The 18,422-nt window shown below is 43.7% G+C and overlaps 1 protein-coding gene, 1 long non-coding RNA gene and 1 other non-coding gene across 3 annotated transcripts; 1 reads left to right on the top strand and 2 right to left on the bottom strand.

Annotated features, from left to right (window-relative positions):
• Positions 1–349: 349 nt before the first annotated feature.
• Positions 350–4,277, bottom strand: LOC131948724 (uncharacterized). The gene is made up of 3 exons (XR_009388064.1): positions 4,179–4,277; positions 3,928–3,994; positions 350–752 (listed from the first exon to the last, which is right to left on the bottom strand). It is a non-coding gene; the product is annotated as an uncharacterized LOC131948724 (long non-coding RNA).
• Positions 4,278–8,460: 4,183 nt separating this feature from the next.
• On the top strand, positions 8,461–9,797 carry LOC131948750 (uncharacterized). Its single transcript, XM_059310431.1, has 2 exons — positions 8,461–9,403; positions 9,500–9,797. The coding sequence occupies exons 1-2, from the start codon at positions 8,622–8,624 to the stop codon at positions 9,795–9,797; spliced, it is 1,080 nt and encodes a 359-aa protein (XP_059166414.1). The 5' UTR covers positions 8,461–8,621.
• Positions 9,798–12,006: 2,209 nt separating this feature from the next.
• Positions 12,007–12,157, bottom strand: LOC131948757 (U12 minor spliceosomal RNA). The gene has a single exon (XR_009388067.1). It is a non-coding gene; the product is annotated as a U12 minor spliceosomal RNA (small nuclear RNA).
• Between the last annotated feature and the right edge of the window lie 6,265 nt (positions 12,158–18,422).

Below are 18,422 nucleotides of genomic sequence, written 5' to 3'. Positions count from 1 at the left end.
TGTTGTTACAAATTTAGGGTGTTGTTTTTTATGTATGTCTCCTTTCCCCCCCCCCCCCCTAGGGTAGACCAGCATTGATGTAAAAACATTGACTTTCATTCATGCAATAAGAATATTTGACGGTGTTGTTTTTTGTGTATATCCCCCCCCCCCTTACCATTCTACTAAAGATTGGCTAAGGACTGGCAGTGTTGACGTTAGGTTATCCTAGGGTAGACCAGCATTGCCAGGACTTTTTAAAATTTTTACTTTCCTCGGCGGCACGATGATTGAGCTGTCAGTTGTGATGTGAAGTTTTCAGGTTTTTCTTAATTAGCAACACAAACAACTTTTCATTTTATAAGTTTATTGTATATCAGTGGTCGACTTTCAAAACACGAACATTAACAATAAAATCTTGTGGCAGGACAAACTGACCTCCAGTGACGTCATTGACTCGGCAGGGAGCAGTGTCGAGCTGCGGGCCGCCAGCCGTTCTAAGACCACCTAAAACACCACCAGCTAGCCAAAGAGGCCGCCCAAGAGGTCGCCACCTAAGAGACCACCACCCAAGACACTGCTCGTTAGACCACTAGCGAGACCACCAACGCCTTTTACCAGCCCGCCAGCCATGTCTAGAGGACCTTTAACTGCATTGAGAGCACCACCAGCGAGACCACCGCCTGTACTCAGTAGACCATTGACAGCACCACTTCCCGTGTGGGCGACACCAGAAACAGCACCACCGAGGAGATTATCTAAGCCCAGCAAGCCTGGAAGTTTGGAGAGGTCAACAGTTATTGAAAAACTAAATCGTTTGTTGGTTGTTATTTTTTTAATTATGGTATACTAGATTACTAGATAAATGGCCCGTTTGAGGGAGAAATACAACGGGTTATAGATTGATAGTAATGTCTTTTCTCTAAACCGAAATCAAAACCAAAATCACCACCTCAACCTCAAATTTAACCGGAAACAAAAAATGTCATTGAAAACGAATTTATAGCCAGAATCGGCATTTTAACCGGATCCGGAAATTAAGCCGGATACGGAAATTCAGACAGAAACGGGAGAAATTTAACCGAAAACGAAAATTCATTGAAAATGGATTTTATCTAGAATGAGTATTTCAAAAGCAACCTGAAATTTTAACGGATGGATACGGAACTTTAGGGAGAAACGGAAATTTACAAATTTTGGTTGAAAGAAAAACTTTATCAGGAATAGGCACTTTTACCGGATTTGTAAATTTCTCCGGTTATGGAAATTCATTCGGAACCGGCGTTCTAACTTAATCCGCACATTTAACCGTAAATAAATCTTTATCTGACCTGAAACTAAATTAAAAACGGGAACGGAAATTTATCCGGAAACGATATTTTACTTATTCGGAAATTTAACCGCATCCTGAAATTTAACCGCAATCGGAGCTTTAATCGGTATCTATAATATAAGCGGGCTGAGAGTGTGTCAGTCCTTCCTTCCTTCATTCCGTCATCGCTATAAATTTTGGAACCATAAAAGTAAACATCGCACCACGCAATGCTTTTCAGTGCACCGCAGTATCTTATTATAAGTAATAGAGTAGGGTTTGTTTATATAACGATATAAAGCTTTTTTAGAGTTGCCACTGTTTTTACTCTTTTGCATAACGTCAAAAAAATATTAGATACACGCACATTCCTAAAACATATTAAAAGAATCAATGTCAAATATCATTTTCGTTTATATTCCTAGAAAAAGTGGATGCATTTTAATAACGTAATAACAGTAGGGTAGAAAAATCAAATTAATTAAACTCTTTTTTTCTAATTTTGACAAGGGAGGTAATTTAAAAATAAATTAAACTCACGCTAATAAAAAAAATGTGAATGCAAATCTGCGGACGTCCTACAAGGAATTAGTGTTGCAATAATATAATTAGCAAAATGTGAATGCAAATTATGCGGATGTGTAAGACGAAATTTTGTTAGAAAATTATATTAGCATGGATTGATAAAAGGCAATCTTTTATTTATTTACTACTTATAATTTTTAATTAACTATTTAGCACTCTTATAGACGCGTCATCACGTTCATTGGGTGCGCAATGATTTTAGTTATGAAACACTATTGTAATTTTTTTTTTAATTTAAAGTACTGAAAAAAAAGGCGTGAATTGATAAAGTGCAATATGGTAGGTAAAACATGGATATTTTAAATACTGCCTTTTATTTATTGTATACACTGAACGTACTGTTTACTAATTATTATTATATCTTTCGGTTTGCGTACAAGCTGGGGGTTTTTTAGGCGTTCACTGAATCAGGCGCGTCCGCCGGTGCTCGGACAGAGTGCATTGATTATTATATGTTAAGGTTCATAAGTAAAATAGAAAAATGTTCTTTTATATGTTTAGAAAAGGTGGAAACATTTTCATAACAGTAGGTCGAAAAGCTAATTAATTCAACTTTTTTTTGGTAATTTTTGCAAGGGAGGTAATTTAAAAATAAATTTAACTCATCAATAATTGAAGTTATTTTTTTTATTACTACCGCATTGATTATTATATGTTAAGGTTCATAATTAAAATAGAAAATGTTAAGATTATTTATATATTTTTTTAATTAGTCTATGATTTCTCAAAATCACTATTTTTTGTTTTTGTTTTTCTGTGTTATTAAAACAGATGGTGAAATTAGACTTTTAGAGAATGCTGGAAAGGCTCTCTCAAGGAAAACGTGTTTTTAATATTCAACTCACTCTCAATAATTTAAGTTAATTTTTTTTATTACTACCAAATTGATTATTATATGTTAAGGTTCATAAGTAAAATAGAAAAATGTTAAGATTATTTATATTGTTTTCTAATTAGTCTATGATCTCTCAAAATCACTATTTTTTGTTTTTGTTTTTCGGTGTTAACAGATGGTGAAATTTTAGAATTATAGTATAGAGAATGCTGGAAAGGCTCTCACTGGGCGCGGACGCTCGGGAAAAGCATGTTTTTCGGTGGTGATTCTAATTACATTGCCAATGTGTTTTCTTAGAACCATAAAAGTAAACACCACTTGCCGTACATTTATTTGCATCGCATTGTTTTATTGTAAGTTATGGAGTAGGATCTATTTATGTGACTTAATTTTTTTTTGCTGGAAAGGCTCTCTGTGGACGTGGACGCCTGGGAAAGCGTGTTGTTCGGTGGTGATTCTAATGTTGTGGTTGTGTTGTGGTTGTGCTGTGATTGTTTTTTGTTTGTGTTTGTGTTGTTTTTTTGTTTGTTTCTTATGCTGGAAACGTTCTCTTTGGGCGCGGGCGCCTAGGAAAGCGTGTTCTTTGGTTGTGTTGTGGTTGTGTTGTGGTTGTGTTGTCGTTGTGTTGTCGTTGTGTTGTCGTTGTGTTGTGGTTGATTTGTGGTTGTGTTGTGGTTGTGCTGTGGTTGTGTTGTGGTTGTGTTGTGGTTGTGTTGTGGTTGTGTTGTGGTTGTGTTGTAGTTGTAGTTGTGTTGTGGTTGTGTTATTGCTGTGGCTGTGTTGTGGTTGTGTTGTGGTTGTTTTGTGGATGTGTTGTGGTTGTTTTGTTTGTGTTGTGGTTGTTTTGTGGTTGTGTTTGTGGTGTGTTTTTGTTTGTTTTGTTCTGTTCCCAAGTTTGTACATTTAAAAAAGACTTACCGTGGCGGAGCATGGGTATGCAGCTAGTGAAATTTAACTGGATACGAAACTTTATTCGGAACTGGCATTTTAGCCTGATCCGGACATTAAACGCGAAATAAAACCCAAAACAACGCTCATTACACTTAGACCTTTGACTGACCGGCTAACTACACTGAGATCACTGACCGGCAAACTGAGACCACTGACCGGCTAACTGAGACCACTGACCGGCTAACTGAGACCACTGACCGGCTAACTAAGACCACTGACCGGCAAACTGAGACCACTGACTGGCTAACCACACTGAGACACATACCTGGCGCTGGTTTACTTGAGACACAGGCTACTAAGACGGCGAGGATTGAGGCTAGGAAGACACGCATCTGGTAAAACAAATGTTAATTAATTTAATTAGACAAATCACTTAGAGACTAATGAGGAAAGCAATTAATGAATGAGCTGGCCGTCTGTCATCTAATCACTGGTTGAGAAAACGATGTTTGTTACAATGTCAGCAAACATGCCCAACCCAACCCAACCCGTCATGAAATAAACCCTCGTCCTTACCTTGATATGTTGTGAGTTTAGTGTCTGAATGCTACGTACAATAGACGGAGAAGGGCCAAACTTTTATAGCAACTGGGCCCTGATATCCAGCCACGATACAGAGATTATTGGCTGCTAGAGTGGATTAGTTTACCATACAGAGATTATTGGCTGCTAGAGTGGATTAGTTTACCATGTAGGCGCCTCGCTGGGTGCACATCGTCGAAACTAAACTCCTGCACTGATTGGTATCTATTGATCAATGTCTACATAATGAGGTTTTGTGGTCAAACATCAAGATGTCTACATAATGAGGTTTTGTGGTCAAACATCAAGATGTCTACATAATGAGGTTTTGTGATCAAACATCAAGATGTCTACATAATGAGGTTTTGTGGTCAAACATCAAGATGTCTACATAATGAGGTTTTGTGATCAAACATCAAGATGTCTACATAATGAGGTTTTGTGGTCAAACATCAAGATGTCTACATAATGAGGTTTTGTGATCAAACATCAAGATGTCTACATAATGAGGTTTTGTGGTCAAACATCAAGATGTCTACATAATGAGGTTTTGTGATCAAACATCAAGATGTCTACATAATGAGGTTTTGTGATCAAACATCAAGATGTCTACATAATGAGGTTTTGTGGTCAAACATCAAGATGTCTACATAATGAGGTTTTGTGATCAAACATCAAGATGATTAATTTTTATAGGAGAATACGTGTCACTACATGACAGTTTTCTACAGGCAGAGTCATTGTACTGGTTTGTCAGGTGATCCCTGTCAGACAGGTGTGTCAGGTGATCCCTGTATGACAGGTGTGTCAGGTGATCCCTGTATGACAGGTGTGTCAGGTGATCCCTGTATGACAGGTGTGTCAGGTGATCCCTGTATGACAGGTGTGTCAGGTGATCCCTGTCACACAGGTGTGTCAGGTGATCCCTGTATGACAGGTGTGTCATGTGATCCTGTCACAGACAGGTGTGTCAAGTGATCCCTGTCAGACAGGTGTGTCAGGTGATCCCTGTCAGACAGGTGTGTCAGGTGGTCCTGTATGACAGGTGTGTCAGGTGGTCCTGTATGACAGGTGTGTCAGGTGATCCCTGTCAGACAGGTGTGTCAGGTGATCCCTGTCAGACAGGTGTGTCAGGTGATCTCTGTCAGACAAGTGTGTCAGGTGATCCCTGTATGACAGGTGTGTCAGGTGATCCCTGTATGACAGGTGTGTCAGGTGATCCCTGTATGACAGGTGTGTCAGGTGATCTCTGTCAAACAGGTGTGTCAGGTGATCCCTGTCAGACAGGTGTGTCATATGTTCCTGATTATGTGTCATTACGGCGATGTTACATTTTAAACACCAATATGGGTTTTTCGTTAATATTAAGGTTACTTTGGTAACATCTGCGATGTTATACTCTTAACATCAGCGATGTTAAATTGTTAACATCAGCGATGTTGAATTGTAAACATCACCGATGTTGAATTGTTAACATCTGCGATGTTGAACTGTTAACATCAGCGATGTTGAACTGTTAACATCAGCGATGTTATATTGTTAACATCAGCGATGTTAAACTGTTAACATCGCTAGGTTACCCCCCCCCCCTTGCCCGTCCCATCCCGCACCACCGTGGCAATAAGAGGAGCACAGATGTTCTGGAAGGTTCTAGTTTCGTGTTACCTTCTAGCCACACCGTCCTCTCACCTTGGGGTACGGCTAATCCAATATCAGCTGACGTCACCCAACCTAAGGTCGACAAACTTCACACCATTGGGCCTGCTGATAGTGTTTTATGTGTTGATGACATCTATGTCAAGTGTTGATGACATCTATGTCATATGTGGATGACATATATATGACGAATGTGGGTTATGTTTAAGTGGGTGAACGCCAGTACAACATACGGTCAACGCGGGTCGTGGGGTGAGGTCATAAGGTCAACGCGGGTCGTGGGGTCAGGTCATAAGGTCAACACGGGTCGTGGGGTCAGGTTATGAACAATAAACAAGCAGCAAACTGACCACAGTTGAAAAACAATTACCACACTGTCCACAGTTGGTACACAACCACCACACTGACTACAGTTGGTACACAACTACCACACTTACCACAGTTGGTACACAACTACCACTGACCACAGTTGGTACACAACTACCACACTGACTACAGTTGGTACACAACTACCACACTGACTACAGTTGGTACACAACTACCACACTGACCACAGTTGGTACACAACTACCACTGACTACAGTTGGTACACAACTACCAAACTGACCACAGTTGGTACACAACTACCACTGAACACAGTTGGTACACAACTACCACACTGACCACAGTTGGTACACAACTACCACTAACTACAGTAGGTACACAACTACCACACTGACCACAGTTGGTACACAACTACCACTGACTACAGTTGGTACACAACTACCACTGACCACAGTTGGTACACAACTACCACTGACTACAGTTGGTACACAACTACCACACTGACCACAGTTGGTACACAACTACCACGCTGACCACAGTTGGTACACAACTACCACTGACTACAGTTGGTACACAACTACCACACTGACCACAGTTGGTACACAACTACCACTGACTACAGTTGGTACACAACTACCACACTGACTACAGTTGGTACACAACTACCACTGACCACAGTTGGTACACAACTACCACACTGACTACAGTTGGTACACAACTACCACACTGACCACAGTTGGTACACAACTACCACTGACCACAGTTGGTACACAACTATCACTGACCACAGTAGGTACACAACTACCACTAACTACAGTTGGTACACAACTACCACACTGACCACAGTTGGTACACAACTACCACACTGATCACAGTTGGTACACAACTACCACTGACCACAGTTGGTACACAACTATCACTGACCACAGTAGGTACACAACTACCACACTGACCACAGTTGGTACAAAACTACCACACTGACCACAGTTGGTACACAACTATCACTGACTACAGTTGGTACACAACTACCACACTGACCACAGTTGGTACACAACTACCACACTGACCACAGTAGGTACACAACTACCACACTGACCACAGTTGGTACAAAACTACCACACTGACTACAGTTGGTACACAACTACCACTGACTACAGTTGGTACACAACTACCACTGACTACAGTTGGTACACAACTACCACACTGACTACAGTTGGTACACAACTACCACACTGAACCAACTTCCTCAACTAAATCTAATTGTAAACTTTGCTGGATGGAAGATCCCATAACTGGCATAATATTCTTCGTCTCTGTCTGGAGATGGTCAGTACATAATTACATCATTAAGTGATGGTCAGTACATAATTACATCGTTAAATGAAGGTCAATACATAATTACATCGTTAAATGAAGGTCAATACATAATTAAAAGGTTAGCACATAAGTACAACACTCAGGTCAACACTCTATTCCGATTCCGTCCACGGGCAGCGAGTTAATAAAGTGTTTTCTAAAGTGCCCTTTTAAAACCGAATTCACAAATAAATTTCAGCTCATTCAAACCCCATTTTTTTTCTCATACCAATCTAATTAACTCAAATAATGTTCGTATATTTTTAGTTCGATTTAAACAGCGGAAAAAAAAATTGAGCCAACCTTATTGTGTACATTCTAATTACCGTGACGTTGCAAGTTTACACTAACGCTCTATGATTGGTTAACAAATTATTTCACTAGGATCGGGCAATTATTTTTAGCCACGTTAGTTGGTGCTTGTTTGCTAAATTTTACCGCTGAGGGTTTAGTTTGAGAAGTAACAGAAAATAGTTTAAACACACAATGAATTGTTATTTTCTTAAAGCATAATTATAATAGGCGAGGGGCGAGGGCAAAGTTTTAAGATTAGGGCTTGGTTAATACACATGTTTATGCATTGATCGATCAACACTAATTATTGCATCGTAATTAAATATTGCTCTACTAATGTTTAGAAAGCTAATGAGAGGCAATTATTTTATTTTTTTTAATTTACGCTAATTTAATGGAATACGTTGTAAGATAAATCTATTGTGATGAAATAAACTTAGAGATCCGCTCTTTGTCGATATAAATTATAACCTCAGTGGTGCTTCCACAAGTTGATGCTAGATACATATCCCTCCGCTGGTTGGTGTTAGGTTTGTCTACATCCGCTAGTTGATGTTAGGTTTGTCTAAATCCGCAGGTTGATGTTAGGTTTGTCTACATCCGCTAGTTGATGTTAGGTTTGTCTAAATCCGCAGGTTGGTGTTAGGTTTGTCTACATGCGCTGGCCCATGTACATGTGCTATTTGCACATTTCGGAACTTGTTTTCCAACAATTTATCTACGTCACGCATGCATGTCATGTGATCAACGTCACATACCAACACAATTTAGTCGTAGCTGTTTTTCTTTATTAAAGTTGAATTGAAAATGTCGGAAATGAAAAATATGTCAACTGAAATAATTAAGGAGAACTCTGGACAGTTGGTAAATGTGGAGTTCGTTCCCCCTGACATTTTGATGACAGAAGCCCAACGAAGGATGATGGAAATCATCATCGACATGACATTTAATTTTATCATCGCTTTCATCGGCATTTTCTCAAACGTTATCGTCATAACCGTCTTCACTAAACAAGGGTTCAAGGACAGCGTCGGTATCTCCATGACAACCATCGCCGCCTGGGACCTGGTCAAGAGTCTGGGGGGCGCCATGCAAAGAATGGCCGGCCCTATCGGGATCTGGTCCCCGTCCAGCGCGGCCAGCTGGTCCAACATCAGCCTGGTCATCTTCAACTACCTGGTCTCCTTCTCCACCTACGTGGCCAGCGTGCTGGCCTCCTATGTGGCCGTGGAGAGGTGCCTCTGTGTCACCATGCCCCTCAAGGTCAAGTGGATGCTCACCCCCAAGGTCTCCTTCATCGTGTGCGGCGTCATCTCCTTTGTCGTCTTCGGCTGCTTCGCTGTCATTTTCGGTATCTACGACGTGGTGTGGGTGTGGGACCCCCGCTACAACTCCACCATCGCCGTCTACCAGTACAACGCCTTCTCCACCAGCCACAGCGCCGAGCTGTTCGGCTACTACAACCTGTCGGGCACGCTCTGGCCACTGGCCAGTCTTGTCGTCATCGTCGTCTCAGCTCTCATCATCTCTACCAACCTACGGAAAGCTTCGAAATTTCGCAACCAGTACAACCACGGGGGGACAACCCAGTCGAATCATGCAGCTTCCGATAACACTAAGCCTAACGCGAGCACACTGCATAACCCTAAGGTTAAACCAAGCCTAACCCCTAAAGATAAACCCAGCGCTAAACCGATGTCGACCCGTGACCAAAAAGTGGTGAAAATGCTGCTGGTAATCATCGTGCTGTACATCATCAACCTGAGCCCGAGGTGCGCGCACTACCTGGCCAAGTACTTCATACGAGAGTACTACTACCTGCGGCAGTACCACAACCTCGCCTCAGCCATGGCATACATCGTCTTTTTCTTCGACTACCTCAACGGTGCCGTTGGCTTGTTCGTATTTCTCTCCATGAGTTCTTCCTTCAGAGCCACGTACAAACAAATGTTTCCTTACTGCTCGTGTAACCGTGGGAAGTAGAGCTAGTTTCACCCCGTGAGTTTATCCTTTAGAGTCACTTATAATTTACTTTTTATTTACAGCATACCGTCGATCACCCTCCATCAGTTTTATTTATAGCCGACATGAATTGAAACCAGCCATCACAAAGTAGGTCGTTGTGCTGCAATGTTTGTACACGAGAGATTTTGTAGACCTGAAGGTGGCGCCCTATCACGTGACCTTCAGAGTTGTTGGTGGGGGCCGCCCCTGGGGCAGTTGTAGAGGGAACCGCCCCTGGGGCAGGTAATAAAGGTACCGCCCCTGGAGCAGTTGTAGAGGTACTGCCCCTGGAGCAGTTATAAAGGTACCGCCCCTGTGGCAGTTATAAAGGTACCGCCCCTGGGGCAGTTGTAGAGGTACCGCCTCTGATGAGTCAACAACATCCGTTGATCTCAAATCTCCACATTTATACTAAAATTAAAATAGATCGACATACATACACACACGCACACTAGACACTACTTCTAAAAAATTATTGCCATGGAAGAAAAAGTTTTTTCAACCATCAAACAAATTCTATTTCTGTTTGTCATCAAACAAATTGTATTTCTGTTTGTGTGCGTGTGTTTTTGCCATCAAACAAATTGTATTTCTGTTTGTGTGCGTGTGTTTTTGCCATCAAACAAATTGTATTTCTGTTTGTGTGCGTGTGTTTTTGCCATCAAACAAATTGTATTTCTGTTTGTGACTCAACATGCGTACTCCGTACTTGGACTGAACGTCAATGGAAACCTCCTGACCTAGTAAAATTGCCAACACGTGTTTGATCCGCAATGATTGCCTCAGTACAACCAATGTTTGCCCTGATTCTCTTCATAAAGTCGCTATTGATCAAATCTACGAGTGGGTCTTCATAAGGTCCCTGTTCATCAAATCTGCAGAAATAAACTATTTTCATTCAACCTATAGACTTGTTTTAGTTTTGTTTTGTCTAATTAAATGTGTACTGCAGGTTTCTAAATGTGCATTACAGTTTTCTAAATGTGTAATGCAGGTTTTTAAATGTGGTCTACAGGTTTTTACGTGTGCACTGCATGTTTCGCAATGTGTTCTTAATGTATTCTAGAGCTGTTCGTCATGCTTGTAATGATTTTCATCGCCCCAACCAAGTGCAGAAAGAAAACTTGAAACGAACTAATTCCGTGTGGCACATGTTACAGTCTCGACTAAATGGTGACTAAATTTGACCTTTGGATGACTAAATGTGGCTCCTAATGTGACTAAATACTAAATGCACTTTTTTTATTAAAACGATTACATTGGCAACTCAAACATGAGCCGAATAATGTAACATCTATGAGATACTAGTCGCCCTCCGTAATAGTGCGGTTGAGACACCCTTTGACGACCGCCCATATGTCAGGGGGTTCGCGGGGCGCTCTTGGAAGCCACAGGTTACATTTGAACAGGGGCACCGAATACGGCCCCTGGTTGGACCATTGAATGGCATGGTCTACCGTGACCCTACGCCATTGTGCTGTTTAAAATAGATGTAGGCGCCATAAAGCTCGCTGGTTATCCTGGGCGCTAAAATTGCATCCTACAAGGGCGCCTGCCATTCGAACGTCCCAAAAAGTAATCTCAACCAATGTCTCAAAGGCTGAGTAGCTTATTTTTACATGCATAGATAGATTACAAATCTTTATTTTTTAAATGTAGCTTTTCTGGCGAAACTCGAGATTTAAGGCACTACTAATCATTATTTTAGAACAGTAGGCCCATCACACTCAGTTTGTTACAGAATTTTTATGGACAAAGGGAGACAACCAAGTTAATATTTTTGCAAAATAATTTAAGCCTGGTTAATTCCTCTAAATATTCACAATTCAACAATAAGCCCGAATTTTTTATACTGGGATCCTTAGGAGCCTTTTTGAGCCTTTGAATCCTGGGGTGGGTGGGGAGGGCGTAATTTAGATTTTTTTTTTTTTTTTTGCAGAAACCATACCATGAGTATTCTCAAGAACTTTCCAAAGTTTAACGGCGAAGGTGTGATAGATATAATAATGCATATAAGACACACACATACTTTCACTATTTCATATATAAATAAATATATTGATTGTTACCTTGTAATGAGGAGTTGATGCTTGGGACGGGACAGATTAACACAAATTTGAAATGTTAATTAAAATTAGGCGTGAGCTCATGACTTATTCCCACACAACTCATTACATTGTTAATTTTGAGGGCAGATCACTCAACCCAGGCATCCCACAAAGTAGGTGGGTCACCATGGGGGCGACCTGTGCCCCTGTAGAAATTCTTCCAGAACTGGTTGTCTGGGAGCCTGTAATTACCCAGGCTCGTTATTTTCCTTACTCATTAGTTTAAGGCATGCATGTAACGATTTTTCCTGCCTTCATGTATTAAAAATAATTTTAAAAAGCTATGGGTTTCGAAATATGTATTTTTAAAAGATAATATTTGTTTTAAGTCATTCTGAATTTTTAAAATAAAATTTAGTATTTTTCTAAAATATGGTTAATTGTTCACAAACTATAATAAGAAATTTACAATACTGTTGGGCTTTTTAAGGATTTTTGAAAATTATGTACGAATTACCAAAGGGAATTAACTCATAATTAACTCATAATTATTGGGCAAAAATCAAATTTCCTAGTTCTGTCACCAATTGTTTACTTGTCACAAAAAAAACAATGCCACAAATCCACACCCCCACGTCAGGATAAATTATTGTAAATAAAATTCTGTCATCCATCGCTCTTTTTTTAGCCTGGTATCGTCTGCCTGTGTGTGTAAGGTGGTGATGGGGGGATGGGGGCGGTGATGTGTGGTGGTGATGTGTGGTGGTGATGTGTGGTGATGTGTGGTGGTGATGTGGGGTGGTGGTGTGTGGTGATGTGGGGTGCTGATGTGTGGTGGTGATGTGTGGTGGTGATTTGGGGTGGTGGTGTGTGGTGGTGATGTGTGGTGATGTGTGGTGGTGATGTGGGGTGGTGGTGTGGGGTGGGGATGGGGGGATGGGGGGCGGTGGTGATGGGGGATGGGGGCGGTGATGTGTGGTGGTGATGTGTGGTGGTGATGTGTGGTGATGTGTGGTGGTGATGTGTGGTGGTGGTGTGTGGTGGTGATGTGGTGTGGTGATGTGGGGTGGTGATGTGGGGTGGTGATGTGGTGTGGTGATGTGGGGTGGTGATGTGGGGTGGTGATGTGGGGTGGTGATGTGGGGTGGTGATGTGGGGTGCTGATGTGTGGTGGTGGTGTGGGGTGGTGGTGTGGGGTGGTGATGTGTGGTGGTGATGTGTGGTGGTGGTGTGTGGTGGTGATGGGGGGATGGGGGGCGGTGGTGATGGGGGATGGGGGCGGTGATGTGTGGTGGTGATGTGTGGTGGTGATGTGTGGTGGTGATGTGTGGTGGTGATGTGGGGTGGTGGTGTGTGGTGATGTGTGGTGATGTGTGGTGGTGATGTGTGGTGGTGATTTGGGGTGGTGGTGTGTGGTGGTGATGTGTGGTGGTGATGTGTGGTGATGTGTGGTGGTGATGTAGGGTGGTGGTGTGTGGTGATGTGTGGTGATGTGTGGTGATGTGTGGTGGTGATGTGTGGTGGTGATGTGTGGTGATGTGCGGTGGTGATTTGGGGTGGTGGTGTGTGGTGGTGATGTGTGGTGATGTGTGGTGGTGATATGGGGTGGTGGTGTGTGGTGATGTGTGGTGATGTGTGGTGGTGATGTGTGGTGGTGATGTGTGGTGGTGATGTGGGGTGGTGGTGTGTGGTGATGTGTGGTGGTGATGTGTGGTGGTGATGCGTGGTGGTGATGTGTGGTGGTGTGTGGTGGTGATGTGTGGTGGTGATGTGTGGTGGTGATGTGTGGTGGTGGTGTGTGGTGGTGGTGTGTGGTGGTGATGTGTGGTGATGTGTGGTGATGTGTGGTGATGTGTGGTGGTGACGTGTGGTGATGTGTGGTGATGTGTGGTGGTGATGTGTGGTGATGTGGGGTGGTGATGTGTGGTGGTGGTGTGTGGTGGTGATGTGTGGTGATGTGTGGTGATGTGTGGTGATGTGTGGTGGTGATGTGTGGTGATGTGTGGTGGTGATGTGTGGTGGTGATGTGTGGTGATGTGGGGTGGTGATGTGTGGTGGTGGTGTGTGGTGGTGATGTGTGGTGATGTGTGGTGATGTGTGGTGATGTGTGGTGGTGACGTGTGGTGATGTGTGGTGATGTGTGGTGGTGATGTGTGGTGGTGACGTGTGGTGGTGATTTGGGGTGGTGATTCGGGGTGGCGATGTGTGGTGGTGATGTGTGGTGATGTGTGGTGGTGATGTGCGGTGGTGATGTGTGGTGGTGATGTGTGGTGATGTGTGGTGGTGATGTGTGGTGATGTGTGGTGGTGATGTGCGGTGGTGATGTGTGGTGGTGATGTGTGGTGATGTGTGGTGGTGATGTGTGGTGGTGATGTGTGGTGATGTGCGGTGGTGATTTGGGGTGCTGATGTGGGGTGGTGATGTGTGGTGGTGATGTGTGGTGGTGATGTGTGGTGGTGGTGTGTGGTGGTGATGGGGGGATGGGGGGCGGTGGTGATGGGGGATGGGGGCGGTGATGTGTGGTGGTGATGTGTGGTGATGTGTGGTGGTGATGTGGGGTGGTGGTGTGTGGTTATGTGTGGTGATGTTTGGTGGTGATGTGTGGTGGTGATTTGGGGTGGTGGTGTGTGGTGGTTATGTGTGGTGGTGATGTGGGGTGGTGGTGTGTGGTGATGTGTGGTGATGTGTGGTGGTGATGTGTGTTGGTGATGTGTGGTGGTGATGTGGGGTGGTGGTGTGTGGTGATGTGTGGTGGTGATGTGTGGTGGTGATGCGTGGTGGTGATGTGTGGTGTGTGTGGTGGTGATGTGTGGTGGTGATGTGTGGTGGTGATGTGGGGTGGTGATGTGTGGTGGTGATGTGGGGTGGTGATGTGTGGTGGTGGTGTGTGGTGGTGATGTGTGGTGATTTGTGGTGATGTGTGGTGGTGATGTGTGGTGATGTGTGGTGGTGATGTGTGGTGATGTGCGGTGGTGATGTGGGGTGGTGATGTGGGGTGGTGATGTGTGGTGATGTGTGGTGGTGATGTGTGGTGATGTGTGGTGGTGATGTGTGGTGGTGATTTGGGGTGGTGATGTGTGGTGGTGAGGTGTGGTGATGTGTGGTGGTGATGTGTGGTGCTGTGTGGTGGTGATTTGGGGTGGTGATGTGGGGTGGTGATGTGGGGTGGTGGTGTGGGGTGGTGATTTGGGGTGGTAATGTGTGGTGGTGAGAAATGTGGGGTGGTTATGTGTGGTGATGATGTGCTATGATAGGTCCAAGTGAGGGAGGACGAGATCACTGACAGCCCGTGTAGCGCCCCCGGACGTCAGTCTGAGGGGAGAGAACTATCTAGCCGGTGACGTCACATCGTCCGTCCAGTCGTGCCGCCAGTGGAGGGGGAGGCCGGGTGTGGAGTGTCGTGTGTTTCTCTCACTACACAACCACCTTCTAGTGTGTGTGGGGGACTTGACCACCTTCTAGTGTGTGATCGAACATCTTCGACTCAGCTTGGATAGGATGGCGAGTTTTTTCTGATCTCATTGATTAGCCGTGAGGATCGATCGCTCGTATCGATCGGTCGCTGCTATCGTGTGTTCCTTGCCTCAGGTTTGTGTTTGTATAGACCCGTGTCAGGTTTGTGTTTGTATAGACCCGTGTCAGGTTTGTGTTTGTATAGACCCGTGTCAGGTTTGTGTTTGTATAGACCCGTGTCAGGTTTGTGTTTGTATAGACCCGTGTCAGGTTTGTGTTTGTATAGACCCGTGTCAGGTTTGTATAGACCCGTGTCAGGTTTGTGTTTGTATAGACCCGTGTCAGGTTTGTATAGACCCGTGTCAGGTTTGTGTTTGTATAGACCCGTGTCAGGTTTGTATAGACCCGTGTCAGGTTTGTGTTTGTATAGACCCGTGTCAGGTTTGTGTTTGTATAGACCCGTGTCAGGTTTGTGTTTGTATAGACCCGTGTCAGGTTTGTGTTTGTATAGACCCGTGTCAGGTTTGTGTTTGTATAGACCCGTGTCAGGTTTGTGTTTGTATAGACCCGTGTCAGGTTTGTATAGACCCGTGTCAGGTTTGTATAGACCCGTGTCAGGTTTGTGTTTGTATAGACCCGTGTCAGGTTTGTGTTTGTATAGACCCGTGTCAGGTTTGTGTTTGTATAGACCCGTGTCAGGTTTGTATAGACCCGTGTCAGGTTTGTGTTTGTATAGACCCGTGTCAGGTTTGTATAGACCCGTGTCAGGTTTGTGTTTGTATAGACCCGTGTCAGGTTTGTATAGACCCGTGTCAGGTTTGTGTTTGTATAGACCCGTGTCAGGTTTGTGTTTGTATAGACCCGTGTCAGGTTTGTGTTTGTATAGACCCGTGTCAGGTTTGTGTTTGTATAGACCCGTGTCAGGTTTGTGTTTGTATAGACCCGTGTCAGGTTTGTGTTTGTATAGACCCGTGTCAGGTTTGTATAGACCCGTGTCAGGTTTGTATAGACCCGTGTCAGGTTTGTGTTTGTATAGACCCGTGTCAGGTTTGTGTTTGTATAGACCCGTGTCAGGTTTGTGTTTGTATAGACCCGTGTCAGGTTTGTATAGACCCGTGTCAGGTTTGTATAGACCCGTGTCAGGTTTGTGTTTGTATAGACCCGTGTCAGGTTTGTGTTTGTATAGACCCGTGTCAGGTTTGTGTTTGTATAGACCCGTGTCAGGTTTGTGTTTGTATAGACCCGTGTCAGGTTTGTATAGACCCGTGTCAGGTTTGTGTTTGTATAGACCCGTGTCAGGTTTGTATAGACCCGTGTCAGGTTTGTGTTTGTATAGACCCGTGTCAGGTTTGTGTTTGTATAGACCCGTGTCAGGTTTGTATAGACCCGTGTCAGGTTTGTGTTTGTATAGACCCGTGTCAGGTTTGTGTTTGTATAGACCCGTGTCAGGTTTGTGTTTGTATAGACCCGTGTCAGGTTTGTGTTTGTATAGACCCGTGTCAGGTTTGTGTTTGTATAGACCCGTGTCAGGTTTGTATAGACCCGTGTCAGGTTTGTATAGACCCGTGTCAGGTTTGTGTTTGTATAGACCCGTGTCAGGTTTGTGTTTGTATAGACCCGTGTCAGGTTTGTGTTTGTATAGACCCGTGTCAGGTTTGTATAGACCCGTGTCAGGTTTGTGTTTGTATAGACCCGTGTCAGGTTTGTGTTTGTATAGACCCGTGTCAGGTTTGTATAGACCCGTGTCAGGTTTGTGTTTGTATAGACCCGTGTCAGGTTTGTGTTTGTATAGACCCGTGTCAGGTTTGTGTTTGTATAGACCCGTGTCAGGTTTGTGTTTGTATAGACCCGTGTCAGGTTTGTGTTTGTATAGACCCGTGTCAGGTTTGTATAGACCCGTGTCAGGTTTGTATAGACCCGTGTCAGGTTTGTGTTTGTATAGACCCGTGTCAGGTTTGTGTTTGTATAGACCCGTGTCAGGTTTGTGTTTGTATAGACCCGTGTCAGGTTTGTATAGACCCGTGTCAGGTTTGTATAGACCCGTGTCAGGTTTGTGTTTGTATAGACCCGTGTCAGGTTTGTGTTTGTATAGACCCGTGTCAGGTTTGTGTTTGTATAGACCCGTGTCAGGTTTGTATAGACCCGTGTCAGGTTTGTGTTTGTATAGACCCGTGTCAGGTTTGTGTTTGTATAGACCCGTGTCAGGTTTGTGTTTGTATAGACCCGTGTCAGGTTTGTATAGACCCGTGTTAGGTTTGTGTTTGTATAGACCCGTGTCAGGTTTGTGTTTGTATAGACACGTGTCAGGTTTGTGTTTGTATAGACACGTGTCAGGTTTGTGTTTGTATAGACCCGTGTCAGGTTTGTGTTTGTATAGACCCGTGTCAGGTTTGTGTTTGTATAGACCCGTGTCAGGTTTGTATAGACCCGTGTCAGGTTTGTATAGACCCGTGTCAGGTTTGTATAGACCCGTGTCAGGTTTGTGTTTGTATAGACCCGTGTCAGGTTTGTGTTTGTATAGACCCGTGTCAGGTTTGTGTTTGTATAGACCCGTGTCAGGTTTGTGTTTGTATAGACCCGTGTCAGGTTTGTGTTTGTATAGACCCGTGTCAGGTTTGTATAGACCCGTGTCAGGTTTGTGTTTGTATAGACCCGTGTCAGGTTTGTGTTTGTATAGACCCGTGTCAGGTTTGTATAGACCCGTGTCAGGTTTGTGTTTGTATAGACCCGTGTCAGGTTTGTGTTTGTATAGACCCGTGTCAGGTTTGTGTTTGTATAGACCCGTGTCAGGTTTGTATAGACCCGTGTTAGGTTTGTGTTTGTATAGACCCGTGTCAGGTTTGTGTTTGTATAGACCCGTGTCAGGTTTGTGTTTGTATAGACCCGTGTCAGGTTTGTGTTTGTAAAGACCCGTGTCAGGTTTGTATAGACCCGTGTCAGGTTTGTGTTTGTATAGACCCGTGTCAGGTTTGTGTTTGTATAGACCCGTGTCAGGTTTGTGTTTGTATAGACCCGTGTCAGGTTTGTATAGACCCGTGTTAGGTTTGTGTTTGTATAGACCCGTGTCAGGTTTGTGTTTGTATAGACCCGTGTCAGGTTTGTG

Source organism: Physella acuta, unplaced genomic scaffold (genome assembly GCF_028476545.2).
Source record: "Physella acuta isolate Inbredline_101_S28 unplaced genomic scaffold, ASM2847654v3 ptg000658l, whole genome shotgun sequence".
Taxonomy (NCBI): Eukaryota; Metazoa; Mollusca; class Gastropoda; family Physidae; genus Physella; species Physella acuta.
The sequence above is the reverse complement of the archived record's forward strand: the minus strand, read 5'-3'. Positions and strand labels throughout refer to the sequence as shown.